Source organism: Mustela lutreola, chromosome 8 (assembly GCF_030435805.1).
Source record: "Mustela lutreola isolate mMusLut2 chromosome 8, mMusLut2.pri, whole genome shotgun sequence".
In the NCBI taxonomy this organism is placed as follows: domain Eukaryota; kingdom Metazoa; phylum Chordata; class Mammalia; order Carnivora; family Mustelidae; genus Mustela; species Mustela lutreola.
The window spans coordinates 16,866,297-16,882,425 of NC_081297.1; the positions used below are offsets into that span (position 1 = coordinate 16,866,297).

The window sequence follows — 16,129 nt, forward strand, 5'->3', positions numbered from 1 at the left end:
AGTAGAGATAGGATGTAGCATTTCTGGAAGGTGAAGGAAGAGCTCTCTTTTGGACAACTCATAATTTATACTCTCCATTTTAAGTATATGCATACAGGATGTACACAATCTTCCTGGACTCTGGAGAGTTGCTGGCCAGCCAGGAATTTCTTGAGGTATCAATCTTTATCAATAATAGTAATGCAACCACCATTCCATTCTTGAATCATTTTATAGTGATTTCTTTTTTTTAAAAATATTTTTAATTTATTTGACAGACAGAGATCACAAGTAGGCAGAGAGGCAGGCAGAGAGAGAGAGGAAGCAGGCTCCCTGCTGAGCAGAGAGCCCCATGCAGGGCTAAATCCCAGGACCCTGAGATCATGACTTGAGCCAAAGGCAGAGGCTTAACCCACTGAGCCACCCACTGAGCCACCAGGCACCCTCATTTTATAGTGATTTCTGTATGTGAAAGTTGTAGTAGGTATTATGGGGACTGAAAAGAAGTAAAAGCCCTACGAATTCTCCCCCCAGAAGTTTACAATCTAGATAGAAAGGGAGACAATATTCAGTTACAGTTAAATGAGAACATAAGATTGTTTATGATCAAGTAAGTAATTCATAGCAACAATCAAAGAAACAAACAAAAAAATATCCAAAAAACCCCAAGCAGAATAGTAATCCAGAGGAGGAAAAAACCACAATAAGCTGAGGGCAGGGAAATTATTAAAAATTATCTATTGTGTATGGTAGTTTTCTAGGCCCTGTATACACTGGATTAAGTAGTGTCACTCCTCTTTAGATTAGAAATGAATAACTGATGATAGTCATCCTGGGGACAGAAATAATGTCATGTATCTAGCCAAGGCAGAACATTAAATGAATAAATTATTTACATTATTATCATAAAAGAGATGATGAAGAAAGAAGAATCTTAGAAAATTTATTTATTATGGACCATTACTCCATTCTCTTGATTATAGCTGTGAATGCCTTGCTAGAGAGGTGGGTTTTCTGGAACTATTCAGTTCAGCATGAAAGTCTTTTTCCAAGAAATATTAGCAGGTAATATTTTTACTATTTTCCAAGAAATATTAGGAGGTAATATTTTTACTATTAGCAGAAAATTTTCCAAGAAATATTAGCAGGTAATATTTTTACTATTAGCAGAAAGCAGAAGCAGAAGATATATTAGCAGTGTCTTTTTACTATTGTATGAAAAAGAAGTAAAGTCTAAGTATAGTCCTAAAACCAAAAGAAATGCTTACTCTTCTGAGGGCCATTGGTCTTAACTGCCTCAGACACATAGTTTTGCAAATGCTTCATCCCAAATTACACATTTCATCTGTGGAATTCACTGGCAAACACTTGTGCCTCTAAGAATTGCCAACTTCTATATTCAGAGTAGAAATCATCCATAGTTTATAACAGAATGACATTAGACCAGGGGTTAAGACACTTGGTCCTATTTCTGGCTTTGACATTTTTCCTTGATTGTGGTTCACCAAAACAGTATTATTATGTCATTAACATAGTCAAAAGTTATGTTTTCCTTAAAACATAATATAATATAATCCGCATCTTTAAAAATGTCTTGCCTACATTGTCAGAATTATGGTGAACAAGATTGTCTTGTAGATGCTATTAATATAGCTGTATTAATCTCTGAGACTCAATGGAAACTCTAAGAAGCTAGATTTTTTATTTTTTTAAAGATTTTATTTATTTGCCAGAGAGAGAAAGAGCACAGCAGGGGGAGAGGCGGGCAGAGGGAGAAGTAGGCTCTCCACTGAGCAGGGAGCCAGATATGGGACTCCATCCCAGGATCCTGAGATCGTGACCTGAGCTGAAGGCAGACACTTAACAGACTGAGCTACCCAGCCATCCCAAGAAGCTAAATTATTAATCAGCTTTGCTCAAAAGAGGAAAATATTAGCCTTTCAAAGTAAAACAAAGGTAGAATTACTGTTAGCTCTTGCTTATCCATGATATTTAGGATAAAGAAAACTATCAAGATATGAACTGTGAAGCCCACAGTTAATTCCAAAGCTCCTTTCAGTTACAGTGGTCCCCAAACCCATTGTTATACCAAATCTCTCACTGGAGCAGTTAACAAATAGCCACATGATTTAAGTTTGGCTCCTTTTCCTTTCTCTTGCCCTCCCTCTGGTGGAGGTGTTAATGAGTGAAATGCCGAAGATGGGCAGCTAAAAGGGGAGCTCCAAGGGTTTACATTCTCCACTAATGACACCATCAGCCTTTGGAATGGCGAATGACTTGCTGATGACTGCCACTTTGTAGATGCCCAGATAGTGTCACATCTAAATGAGAGCTCAAGCCGTTAATAAAGTATTATTACAGCTCATGCCTTCAGAAAGGAATTGACCTCATTTTTAGCTGGGTCAAACATGTGCCTAATAAATAAAAATAAAATAAAGAGTATAAAGAGTTCCTAGTTGGGGGAAGAGAATAAACACTTGGCTTTGTAACCAGACTGTAATCAGAATTAGGTTTTTACATTTTGAAAACCCCTTCACCTGTATTATCTCATTTGATGCTCTCAACAGTCCAGTTAGCTCCAGAAGGTTCTGTCACAGAGGTCCCAAGAGAGGACTAGGGCCCAGATATCCCCAATCTTAGTTCTGTGTACTGGTACAGTCCATCCAGATAGCCTAATTCACTTAGATACATATGATAGCAATCTATCATAATGATTCTTAAAAATATTCCCAAATTTTAGAATATAATGATCATTCCCATCCTAACAGAAGTAAGACACATTTAATACTAACTTGTCTTCACGGCTCTTAAAAACATTCCCCAACATAGCACATCATAATCATGCCTAACCCAGAGTTAAGATTCAATTAGTTACCCACAAAGCACAATAATTAGCACATAACAAGCTAACTAAAGGTTAGTTAATGTTGTTATTATTGTTCAAAAACCGTGTTTGAGGTAGTACAATGTTGCGGAGAAAAGCGTGGACTCTGGGGCTGACTCTGGACTTAATCCTGGCAGTTATCTCACTAAGTTGTGTGTAAAGCTCTTGGAATACCTAGCACAGAGGCGGTGCTATATAGATGACAGTCAGTACTATTACTTGATAGCTCTAATACTTAAACACGTAGGTAATAATTTACCTTAAGTCACAAGGTAGGTGATGAAGCTAGCCTACAGTCAGGATGCTTCCTTTTATCCTTTATAGAAATGTCTTTCTGGGTTATGTCATTTCCCCACAATTTCTGAAATGTATTTTACCTCCTTTCGCGCCTCCTTCCATGGCCACCATTTACTCCCCTTTAGCAAACTGAAAATCTTTTTCAAAATCAACATTTATAGAAATTTCCATGGCAAAAAGCTTAACCCTAGAAGTCCTCCGTTTAGCCATGCATGCCCATTTGCATTTGTAAGGAGCTGTTTTGTGCTGGAAATTGTTTTTTCTTTCTGGACACGTTCTATAAGCCCACTAGAGGTACGCTATTTGAACCCTGCATTTCTATTCACTTCTTTTTAATTTACTCAACAGTATCTAGAACAGGATACTGCTATAGCCCAGTGGGCTATTCAGTAAATTACCAAGTGACTGGCAGGCATTCCCTCTATTTTATTCTTTTTTGTTGTTGTTGTTCTTTGTTATTGGCTGACTAGTTTTGTCAGGGGCTGTCACGAACATGCAAATTTCATGGCCATATAAAGATGATCCAGGCTAAGTCTTTCCTCTAATTGAAGCTGAGGATTTAGTTGTATGTTCTAAATTCTGGGCACCTTCCACTCTGGGGAATGTTGAAAACTAAGGCACAGGTATTCAGGCTCCAGGGAGTGTGTTTTTAAAGTGTTTGGTTGGTTGGTGGTTTTTTTTCCTCATGGAGAAACAGGACCCCAGGCAGCGGGCGGGGAACAGGGGATGGGGAGGTGTCTTAAAATTTTCGGGGGATGATGTCGTAAGAAAGAAGGAAAAGGTAAGCAGACCCCGTAGCTTCTTGGTTTTGTTCCTTTTTTTTTCCCTCAGGACGGTGGTGGCAGCTGATCAGACACAATAGCTGGCAGTCCCCCGCCGGAGTGAGGATACAAATGACCCTCAACAGCACCAGCAGGAGGACTGGGAAAGAGAGTAGGGGTGTGTCTGGGAGGGGGTGAGGATGAGGGTGACAAGGTGACAAACGCCGCCGCCGCAGCGGGCTACCCCACTGCAGGCAACCCGGCGAGGATGCGAGCGGGTGAGCCACCTCCCCGCGGGTTGGGCGGGGGGAGACAAGTGGGGGTGGTTGGGGAGGGGAGACAGAGGGGCGGTGGCTTTTCCTATTAGGGGAGGGGCAAAGGGTGGAGGGAAGCGTGAGTCAGCAGCCTCTGATTGGCTCGCGTTCTCCCGTCGCGTCTCCGGATTGGGCCATTTGCAGCGGGAGATGTTGTGAGGCGCGGCGGGGCGGAGCGAGCGGCCCGGGGGCTGAGGCAGGCCTCGGAATGGGTGGGGAGGGGCTGCTGCGGCGGTGCTCCGGTCCCCGAGCCGCTGTGACCTGTAGAGTGGAGCGGCGCAACCACCTTCCCTCGGTTGCGCTAGTCGCGCCGACTTCATCCAACCGTCTGCAGATTTTCAAAAGGAAAAATAATTGAATGAACGCCTCGCGGCGACCCCCTTCCCCCAACACGAGAAGCTATTTGGCTGTGGGGCGTGAAGGGACACTCCCTTATTATCTTGAAGTCGCACGTCGCATCGCAGCTTCTTTCCTCTCCCGCAGCCAAAAGAAAGGGGCGAAAACTCGCCAAGATAATGTTCCCCGCAGCCTGGGACTGGGGACCCCTCCAAGTCGCGAATCCTGCCATAGCGCTGTCCCCCTCTCCGGCCCTGCCCCCAGGCACCTAGTCTTCCTCCCCGGTGGAACCCCGGTTCCTGGCCGCTCCCGCTCTGCGCTCCGCAGACTGGGGAAGGCAGGGGAGGTTTCGTGTGTGCCGGATTTGGGGGGGGGAGGGGGGAGGCAGCGAGGGCTCGTAGGTCGGAGACGCCTTGGGAGGGGGTTTGCGAGGACCCCCTGCCCCGGCTAATCCCCCTTCTCCAGCGTCGGTTCCCGGGACCGTATTATTCAAGACAGAAAATATTCAGCCTCAGAGCCTCCCCTGGGGAGGGGAGGGGAAGGAGGTGGAGTGGGAGGAGGTGGATCCAGGGAGGAAGAAGCGAGAAATCCGCCCCCGGGAAACAGCTCGGCGCGGCTGCGGAGCGAGGCACTTCTGTCACTTGGCGATCGCGGGCGCCCGAGCGCGGCCCCGGCCCGGCCCGGCGAGGCGAGGGGAGAGTCCGGCGGCCGCCGCCCCGCCCCACGCCCTCCCGCGGCGGCCGAGAGCCCGGGGCCGGCCGGGGCAGGTCGCGGCGGTGCCTGGGAGCGGCCGGCCGGGGGCGGCGGCCTCGGAGCGCGGCGGCGGGCAGCGCCGGATCGTTCTGCCGCTCGGTGCGGCTCGCGCTGGGCGTGCGAGGCGCGCTGCCTGGGGCCGGGCAGCCCCGAGCGGATCCACTCGCCCCGCTTTCTCCGGTGCGTGTCTGTTTTACTTTCCGCCTTAGCCGAGAGGGCGCAGCGCCCGCGGGCGGGTGGAGAGCCCGGCTCGCCGCGGGCTCCCTCCCTTCCCGCCACCTCGGGCCACCCCGCCCGGCGCTGGCTCGGGGTCGGAGGGAGCCTGCGGCGGGCGCCCGGCGGGGGCGGAGGGGCCGCGCCCGCGTGTGCGGAGCGAGGGAGGGCCGGAGGAAGGAGGGAAGGGCACAAAGGCCGGCGGCGGGCGCCGGGGTCCGGCCGGCCGGCCGTGGAGGAGGGGCGCCTCCCGTCCGCTCATGAATATTAACCGAGCCTGCGGCCTAGCGCGTCCCGGCCCGCGTCCCCGCTCCTGCTCGCCGCCGCGCCTCGGAAGCTGGGCCCGGCGGGCTGGGAAGGGTAAGCCCCTCGTTTTTTGTCCCCCACCCCGGGTCTCCCGACACCTTTTTCAGAAGTGCATATTTGGGCCGCCCTTCCCGGGAGATCGAGATCACCGACCCGCCTCTGGAAGGGGCGGAGGAAATAGTGGTAGGTGGGTGGTGGTTTTTTTTTTTTTTTTCCGTTGCTTTTTTTTTTTTTTTTTTTTTTTTTTTTCCCCTCTCTCTCTTTCCTAGGTGGCCCCAGGGAAAGGGAAAGATGGTGTGTCGACTGGTAGTTTGGGTAGCAGCAAGTAAATAAAAGTTGCCTGGGCTGCGGCTTCATTTCTGTCGCTCCAGAATAATGCCCCGGAGAGGGAGCTGCGCCCGGGTCCCACCCGCGGCCGCGCACGCCTCCCCGCCCAGCCCTGCCGCCGGCCAAGCAAAACAGCCGCCTCCTCGGGGGCAGCCTCGGGGCGCAGGGGCAGGGGTGCGGGCGCCCAGACTCACCCGGCCGGCCAGCGAACGCCGGCGAGCTGGGCTGCCCGCCTCCGGGACTGGCTTTTTGTTTTTATTTGGGGGCCGGGGTGTCGGGGAGCGAGCAGGGTTTTTGAAAAGTAAAACCTCTCCATTTTAATCTCGTGGGGAGAAAACTTCCGTTAAGTGTACGGATCTGGGTGATGCCCAAGAGCCTGGACACTGTCTCTTCTGCCCAGAAAATACATTAATTAAAATGCACTTGAAGACGGATTTTTTTTTTTTTCCCTGAAGGCTGCACACCAACCAGGCGTGTTTGTCGCAGCCACCGTGCAGTTCTGATGTTTCTCATTCTCTCCCCCTGATTTATAGTTTTCCCCTTTTTTCTTAATGTTTTATCTGGGAGGATTATTTCCTTTTTCCTGCGGGAGGTTTATCCGCAGGGATCGAATAATCTTTCCGCGTGTTGGAACCGCGAACTTGGTGTAGACTTGTGGCAAGGCTAAGGTCAGCGTCTGGAGAAAGTTCATGCCCTTTAACTATTCCCTGTTCTAGGAGAGATCTCTTTGGGGAGCTGACGCTCGAGCCTTCGCGACCCGCTCAGATTCCTCTTGGTCTCCGAGGAGCGCTAGGAGGAGGAGGGGGACCGCTTTCTGCAGTTGGCCTCGTTAGCTGCCAAGAGGACCCGTCGTCTTTGTTTTTGGAGTCTCGAGAAATGGACGAAGACGGTGAAGTCAGTTGAAGTCCGAAGAAATCATCAGGGCGTTCTGAAGGGGCTTCATAAACACATTCCATTCCCAGGCACATTACCTGTTTCACCAGCCCTGCACCTCCTCGGAGCCTGGTGTGGATTTCTTCCCTTTTTGGTGTGTGGTGGCATTCCGCCCCCCAATGTGGACTCCAAAGGGTTGGTCCCTTCTATGTAATTTGAAATGAAATGATGGCCACACGTCGGACTGGTCTACCGGAGGGAGATGGTGACAAGCTCAAAGCCTGCGGGTCCCCCACCTGTGAGGTAAGCGCAGGGGCAGCACCTTGGGCCACTGTCTACACTGTCTACAAGGTGTCCTGCGGGAAGAGAGTGGGGGGACAGCGGGGGTCAGCCGCCACGGGCCTCAGGAGAGGCTTTGGGGCCTTTGGGCTGATTTGTGGGAGTGTCCCAGCTTGACCCTAGGGCGGTGCAGTCTTGCACATTTTTGCTTCCAGGAACTTCCAGTGATTTCTTCTGCAAGAAGGGTTTCTTCACTTCGAAATGCCCCATCTTGCCCCACCACCTCCGAGTAGGGAATTCTCCCATTTCAGGTGACTGGGAATCCTGCAAGTGTCTCTGTTTTCCTTCAGTTCCCATCCACCAGTGGTTCCCCAGTTGGGCCGGTTAGGAGATGCCTTTGTGCGTTTTGTGGGTATGTAGCCAAGACTGGCTCTCCGAGGTGGGGAGAGGGCTCCTGGTATGCTCGTTGTAACGGGACTTCAGTCTCACTTTGGCTCTGGTGGGTATTCTGGCTTGCTGTTGGTGCGGATCTCTGCTCTGGGTAGAAAAACAGGTCTTTTCCCGTGGACAGTTGAAGCACAGCCTTGAAAAACAGATTTATAGAGTCTGTAGAGTTGTAATTCCAAGTCCCTGAAAAATCTCCTGACATTCCTGTTCTTTTATTTATGCCCTTCCTTTCACTGCTTAGAAGTTCTGTGAGCTGCCCTTGGGGTGTCAGGTGCCTGGCTTTGCCTTTGGACCATCATCTTTGGGAAGGCTCTGAAGATGATATGCCAGGCTTCCTGAAGTTTTTTCCGCAGGCAGGACAGAAATCAGAAAATCCATTGATTTATGACACCCATATGCCCTGTTACCTCTTAAATTCTTTCATCTCTCTCTCTTTCTATATATATATTTTTTTCTTTATTTTATATTTCATTCTATAATGACTACATGGTATTTAATTGGTTATTGGTGGTTTCTGTGTAATTTGCTTGCTAAATGTACTGAATATTGTTACTCTTTAAATTTTAAAGCCTGTATTGAGCCGTGTATATTTTTATTGAAGGATTGAATAGATTATAGTAACTTCCCCCAAAGAGGCTTTACTCTCACTATTGTTTTTGTACCTTGTGTTAAATTTTCACTTCATGCCCATCGAAACAAGGTCTAGTTATTGAGTGTGTGAGTTTTGGCGTTTTAATAAAAATGAGTCAAGTGAAATTTTGTTTTTAAAGCATGCAGAGAAACTTGCTTCATGTAGCTCACTTCATACTGGATTAGGAAGTTTTATGCAGAAAATACAGGGAGGTGGGTACAATGTGCCATTACTGTACAACTCCTTAGTACTATACGTTTACAGTTAGAATCTGTGTTTTGCTTTTTGACACCTGTAAACACCTGCTTGCAGGTAAAAACGTGATTAAGTATAACACCACAATCCTCTGATGATGGTAAACCATAATAACTCCTTTTGGAAGGCCTACCTGCAACTTGGTGATTGCTTAATGTGTATGGTAGTTACATAATAATATGTGCTGTGGTCCCAAAGCCTCATTTGTCATTGTCTCGTGAATACTTCAATTAGCATGTTATTTGCATTATATTTGCAAAAACTAATGTTATTTGATTTTTTGGGGGGGGTCATTTAAGAGGTGTCCTCTAACCAAGAATTTATAATAGATACATCTTGTCCTTAGCTAGAAAGCAGTGTTTCCAGTTGCAAACTTGGCTTCTGTTAACACTGACAGTTATGTATTTTTTTTAAGGGCTGTGAAATTTGTTCTCGTTTGGCTGTTACTGCTGGTATAGATGTGTTATTTGTAGTTCGGGAACCGAGAAAACATTATATTGCCTGTATTTTGCTTATTTAAAGATTATACACAGAACTTGAGCTTGATATTAACCTATCATATTGTTTGACTTTTTAAAGAATAGGTAGGTATTTTTTGCTTGTGGGAATAGGAATAAAGGAGCTTAAATGCTTTCAGACAGCATTTTAAAATCTCAGCTTAAGGAGTTGCCTGTTTCATTGTTGTGTATTTAACTCTCATTGATACTTCTGATCACTTTAAGTCTTGTGAATATTTTTTAGTAATAAACGTAGAGTCACTATTGGAATACTTTGGGTCGATACATATTTAAGTCTTCGAACACGGCACTTGATTTCTGTGCTTAATTTTATTAGAAGTATTACATTCTAGAGTCGTATACTGTCATTCTTTAAAAACTTTTAGAAACCAATAGCTGTGATCCTTAATATGTTTTTGAATAGTAAATTTACATGTGTTTTTTGTAACGAAGATATGAGCATGTATGTCTTTTTTTTTAAGATTTTATTTATTTGACAGACACATCACAAGTAGGCAGAGAGGCAGGCAGAGAGAGAGGAGGAAGCAGGCTCCCTGCTGAGCAGAGAGCCAGATGCGGGGCTCGATCCTAGGAACCTGAGATCATGACTTGAACTGAAGGCAGAGGCTTTAACCCACTGAGCCACCCAGGTGCCCCGAGCGTGTATGTCTTAATATTCATGTTGCTAATCAGCCAAAAGACTTAACTGTGCATGACTGAAGAAATTGGTATAGTAAATTAATAGGAATCTCTGATTCATGACTTAACCTAGTTAGTTAATTCCACCTTTTCTAAATAAGGGCTACTGCTCTGTTGAAGAACATTCAGAAACTTCTTGTTCATCTTATGTATTAGAATCTAATTGTGTTGGTACGTGAATAAATATGAATAAATAAAAGCATCCCTCCCCAAGGATATATTGAAAGGTTAAAAACCAAACAACTAACAAACAGTCCTCTTCAAATAATGAATTGTGACAGCTCAGTAGAATATATCTTGGGATTATGCAGTAAGGATGGCACAATTCTATTTCATGCAGAGTTATAGACTTTGCATGTCTGCAAATAATCTTTCACTCACTCTGAGCCAGTGAGTGTGTTTTGGTGTGTGTCTGTGTGCAGTCTGGTCTGTGAAGTGTTCCGACATCTCACAGAATCGCTTAATTTAGACCCTGGATCCTTGTTGATGTGATCACCCCTTTCATATCCTATAGTGCTCATCCTTCCCGGATTCAACTTGCCTCTTTTTTTTTTTTTTTTTTTTTAAATCAGAGGTAAAAACTTAGTCCTCAGCTTTTTAGACCACATTATTTTTCCTATTTCTTTGTTTGTTTGTTTTAAGATTTTAAAAATATATTTGACAGAGAGAGCGCACGAGCAGGGGGAACAGCAGAGGGGGCAGGAGAAACAGACCCCCCGCTGAGCAAGGAGCCCTACACAGGGCTGATCCCAGGACCCTGGGATCATGACCCGAGCCAAGGCAGATGCTTAACCGACTGAGCCACCCAGGCACCCCTATTTTTCCTATTTCTGATATTTATTTTACTCTTTATCTGTAGACCATAGTATTGCCCAGTAACAGAATCTTTAGCACTTTTCATTGTCTGTTGTTCAAACAAACATATTTACTGATGCCAATCAGTATTATTTATTGATTATTTCATTTTATGTCTTGCTGCTTCATCTAGACCAAGATTATCCTGGGATTAAATGTATTATAGCTGATGAAAGATAATCGTTGGTTGATTTTGGAATAGGGTAAATAACACAGCAAGGTATTTTTCAGTGTATGAACTATGAGAATTCATACTTTTGCTCTTCTTTCTGAAATACTGTGCACTTGGCTTTTATCCCAGACTCCCTTGTTCCTTCTCAGGCGCTCTCCTGCTCTCTCTCTCTTTCCTTCTCTGTCTCCCTGGGGTTCTTCTTCTTCTCTGCCCTTTTCCTGTTGGCTTTACCTAGAGCCAGGCTTTTTGCCATTCCTCTGGGCTCTTCTCTTTCTCACTCCCTGGGTTTCACTTGACGCTCTCCCATGGCTTTCCTCTGCGTGCTGGGGCTCCAAATTCACAGCTCAATCCCAGGTTTTATAGTTGATCTCCAGACCTGTGTAGCCTTTTGCCTGTTTTACGCGGTGGTTTTTTTTCGTTGTGTTTTTGTTTGTTTGTTTGTTTGTTTATTTTTTTGTTTTTTGATCCCCCGCAGGCAGTTCAAACTTGAACAAATTCTACTCTGACCAGCAGCCTTCCCCTCTTGCTTCTTTGAGTGAGTAGCACCGCTGTCCCCTTATCTGTCCCAGTCAGAAACCAGGTTATCATCCTTGACCCTTCTCTCTCCTCATTCCTCCTATCCAAAGTCCTGTGGAGTCCGCATTCCACATCCCGCCTCCACCAGCCGAGTTCAGCGCTGAGCCACTGGCCCGGCTTCCTAACAACTTTCCCAGGTGCCCAGCCTTGAGCCTTGTCACCTGCCCGTGCTCTGCCCCTGCCGTAGTCACAGTGCTCCTCCTGAAATCAAAGGCTGATTGTTATGTTCTCCTGTGTAAAAACACCTTTCTGGCTTCCGGTTGCCTTTGGAATAAAGTTCAAAATTCCAAGAAGTCTGCAGAGACAGTCAATAATCAGGCCCGCCCTTCTCCTGCACGTCCTGTACTGCACGGCTGTCCCTTCCACAGGCCTCTCCACTTCTGCACCTTGCAGATGCTGTTTTCTCCCATTCTTCCTTCCAGCTGCCCCTCCTCCACGCCCCTCCCCTCCATGCCTGATTTTCCTCACCATTCTAGTCTCCAACATCACTTCCTCAGGAAGGCCTTTCCTGACCCTCCAAGACTGGATTAATTGCCCCCACAGTGCTATCCCCAGACACCCTGTACCTTATCAGGAATAGTGCTTGCAAGTTTGTTTAGTAATCTGTATTCCCCCCCTGGCCTGCAGCCCTCAGAAGAACAGGCACCGTGCTTGCTTCTCCTGTGTCTGTCTCATAGTAGGTGCTCAGTAAATAGTGTTGAGTTAATGAATGAATATGTAGGAAGGGCTTTAATTTTTATTCCCCGTTCACTTAGATTCAGTACCCTGTACCGTCTTGGTTATCTCCCTGCCTCCTTGATCGCTCCTTCTCACTTCCCAGTCCCTGGATTTCCTCAACTTTCTGACCTGCTAAATCTTCGTATATGTCAGAGTTTGACCCTCTTTTCTCTCTGTGCTGTTTCATGACTTTAAACATCAAGTGTATACTGATAACTCATATTTACACCTATATATTTGTGCGTGTGCTTGTGCGTGTATGTGTGTGTGTACGTGTCTGTGTGTGTGTGCGTGTGTTGTCTCCACCTGTGTGGTCTTCATATCCCTTGAATTCAGATTCCTATATCCACCTGTCCAGTCTGCACTGGAATAGTGATGAGGCATATGGAAAACCGAACTCCTGATTCTCTCCAACTACTGCTGCCCATTTTCGCAGTTTCCTCCTCCTCCCAAGCACTAGCACTCCCTTCCACCTTCCAGGTCAGGCTTCTTGGAGTGATCTTTGCTCTCTCTCCCGCATACCATGCAAATCTGGCCGACTGTCTGGTTGACAGTCTTTCAAGTGCTTGCCAGCCTGGAGCCTGTTCTCTACACAGTGACCAGAGCGGACCTTCTGTAAATCAGAGCACGTCACTCCTTTGCTCACATTCCTCTGATGGCTTCTCATTTCCCCCGGGCTTCAAAGCCAAAGTTCTTACTGGCCTGCAAAGCCCTGGACTATTCGCGCTCCCACCACCTCCCTGATCTCCCCTCCTGCGGCTCTCACTGCCCTTGCTCTGTATGGGCCATTCTGGACTCTTGTGCACACACTGGGCATGGCATTCCCCAGAACCTTCCTACCACTAGCTGTCCCCTTCACCTGGAGCACTCTCCTCCCTCAGGGGTCCACCGGCCTCACTTCCTCGTCTCCTCTAGGTTTTGCCTCAAGGTCACCTGAGTGAGGCCTTTGCTGACCATTGAGTTTATTGAACGCGTCTCCCCTACTCCCAGGGCACAACCTGCCCTCTTTCCTTGCTATGGTTTTCTCCCCTGTCACGTATTCTCCATGTGACATGCTTATCTATCTGATCTTGCTTATTTGTTCAGGCAGATCATATATCTAAAATATAAGTGTTAAGTGCAGTTCGTTTTGTTCAGTGGTATTTTCTGTGCCTAGAAGAATGCCTAGCCCATTATTGGCAACAAATATTTTTTCCAGTGAGTGAATGAATGAGTGAATCAAAACTGAGAAAAATTCCAAAATGTTATTGAGTTTGTATATGTAAACATCTACATACATCATTGTGTATGTATGTATACATACAATACTTAACTTAGATTGTACAGAAGTGTGTAGGGTATGAATATTTTGTCTTCTAGACCTCCATTTCCATGAGGAGTGCTGTTCACATCTTTGATGCCTTTTTTCTTTGCATCTTTCCTCCCTTTGGGAAACTGGTTACCAAGTAACAGTAACGCAGACAGTGTGCAGCACTCATATATGAAATAATTTGCAGTAAGAGGTGAGATAGTGGTAATTAACACACCACTGGATGGGGAATCAGGCTGGTGGGGAAACTATAAAAAGATAACATTCCTGTGTTGGTAAAAAATTTTTTTCTTGAAATGAATGGTTTGTATATTAATGTTCTTTATTAAGTATTTTTTAATACCATAAGCATTTTGTTACAAGTTTAAAATGATCATGGCATTGATTATGATAAAATGTTAGCAGTTGTTAATTCTAGATGATGAGAATTTGGGGATTATACTATTGTTGTATTTTTCTCTTTTTTGCTTAATTCCAAAACTGATAAAAAGAAACCATTTGTAGATTTTTTAAGATAGACAATATGTCACTAGTCTTGTGGAAATCTGGTTTCTGGAAAACCCGCACTGCTTAAAATAATACTTAAGTACTTTATGAAAAGGATACATGCTACTCAAAACAATACTGGAATATTTTTTTTCAAAGTATGTGTTTTTATTCAGGGCAGGCCTAGGATCCATTCTAGGCTCATTGTACCACCACATAATAGAGCACTATTATTTAACTTTAAACATGTGTTCCTTTGTATATCTGAGTCTGTATGTCAGAATACCATTGCATGGCAAAAGCTTTATGTTGCAGGTTGGGATTAAAGGTAGAACCTGCCAGAAATTAGAATAGTGCAGTAGCAGTAGCAAGCATGAAGGGACATTTTGGCAGAAGTCCGGGTTTGAATGAATTGAGTGGGACCCTATCACGAGACAGAGGCCATCAACAAATGAGGACCCCCAGCTGCAGAAGATTTCTCCATACGTTGTCAGTGTTCCTTAGCATTCATTTCTTCCAAGATAAACATTTTGCGAAGTCCTTATTCCTTGGTTCCAAAATCTCTGATCCTTTCTTCCTTTCTTTAGTTTCTACCAGGCTAAATAATTCTAGTACAAAAGTGATATTTCATTTCTTTTGTTCTTTGCCCTGTGAAGGGGCCTGTCATCTTACGATAGTTAACAATATGGTGATTTCAGCATGAGCAGCGCGACTGTGAGTAGAGACGCACAGATGCGCCTCCTGAATGCAGCTACTTTCTGTTACAGAAAGACCATATGGGAGGCCCTTGTTTTTCTTTCTGGTTGATGTGATTAGATTAGTAAACCCAAAGGTTATTGGATTTAAAGATTGTCCTATAATTTATCTAATTTTAATTGACCATAAAGAATTAAATATGTTAAATCTTAGGAGCCTTCTATATGTTCTGTTGGTTTGGAGTAGGAAGACATCTTCGTGTGAAATCTTCATTTGGGATTGCTTCCACCAGAATAGTTTTTTAGCTGAAGCTTCATATTCTTAAAAAAAAAAAAAAAAAAAAAAAGAGAGAGAGAGTGTTGTGCAAATAGTTTATTTCACAATAAAATCTGGAAGCTGGCCTTTTCTAAGATAATCTGTGACTGAGCGCCTGGGTGGCTCAGTCGTTAAGTGTCTGTCTTTACCTCAGGTCATGATCCCAGGGTCCTGGGACTGAGCCCCGCATAGAGCTCCCTGTTCAGTGGAAAGCCTCCTTCTCCCTCTCCCACTCCCCCTGCCTATGTTCCCTCTCTTGCTGTGTCTCTCTCTGTCAAATAATAAAATCTTTAAACAAAAATAATCTGAGACAAATGGATACGCTGTACTTTGGTTTAAGAAACTGAATGTGATGGAAATTGTTTTTGTAAGTCCTCTTTTTTCTGGTTATCTATTAATATGCAAGGGATCCCATGGTGTAGATTTGTGAATAAGAGAATAGATTGAGAACCCAAATGTGGTATTTCTGAATGCTCACCCACCTTTGGGAAAGTTTGTAGGCAGACCAGAGCAAACTATAATTATCAAAAAATGGCAAGTTGAAGAGTGTATTTGCTTTTCCTTAGTCACACTGGCTGCTCTTGAGTCTTCTGTGTGATCCTGAGTGTGTTTTTGATGCAGAATTGGTTTCTTCTTGCCTTTACCCCTTGTCACGCACCCCCATTCTGGCTCCGCGTCTGGCGGTCATGAGGAGTGCTGTGTGCACCAGCCTGCTTCCCATCCCGCAACTTCCTGTTCCTTCTTCAAGCGAGGACAGAGTCTCTTGACTTAACACTCTTGTTCACTGCATTTACCTTTAATACATCTTGACAGAACTTCTTAAGGAAATCAAGATGTTCTTTTTTCCTTAGAATGTGGAGAGCATCCTTAAATATCAGTAGATAAAAAACTGGATTTGTGATTACTTTTCTCCTGGATATGTCTTAGCTACTATGATCTTGGAGATTCATAGGCATGATTTTTTTTTTTTTAAACTCAAAATATTTAGGCATCTTTAATCCCCACAAGTTTGCTAATATGTAAAGATTCTGTATTTTAAAAAACTTGTGTTAGGTTGATCAGTGAGTCCTACTTTTTCCTCTGATTCTGCATATTGGCTTCTGGAAATGTATCTTCCTAGTGAATGTGAAGGGAGGGAAATGCTCTGGACAC

The 16,129-nt window shown here is 45.2% G+C and overlaps 1 protein-coding gene across 1 annotated transcript in view; it reads left to right on the forward strand.

Moving 5' to 3' along the window:
• The first annotated feature begins 5,156 nt into the window (after positions 1-5,156).
• The window catches only part of ARHGAP21 (Rho GTPase activating protein 21), a 137,430-nt gene continuing 126,457 nt past the window's right edge, over positions 5,157-16,129 (forward strand). Inside the window, 2 exon segments of the mRNA XM_059183908.1 lie at positions 5,157-5,504; positions 6,887-7,346. Coding sequence (XP_059039891.1) covers positions 7,269-7,346 — 78 coding nt within the window. The 5' untranslated portion in view covers positions 5,157-5,504; positions 6,887-7,268.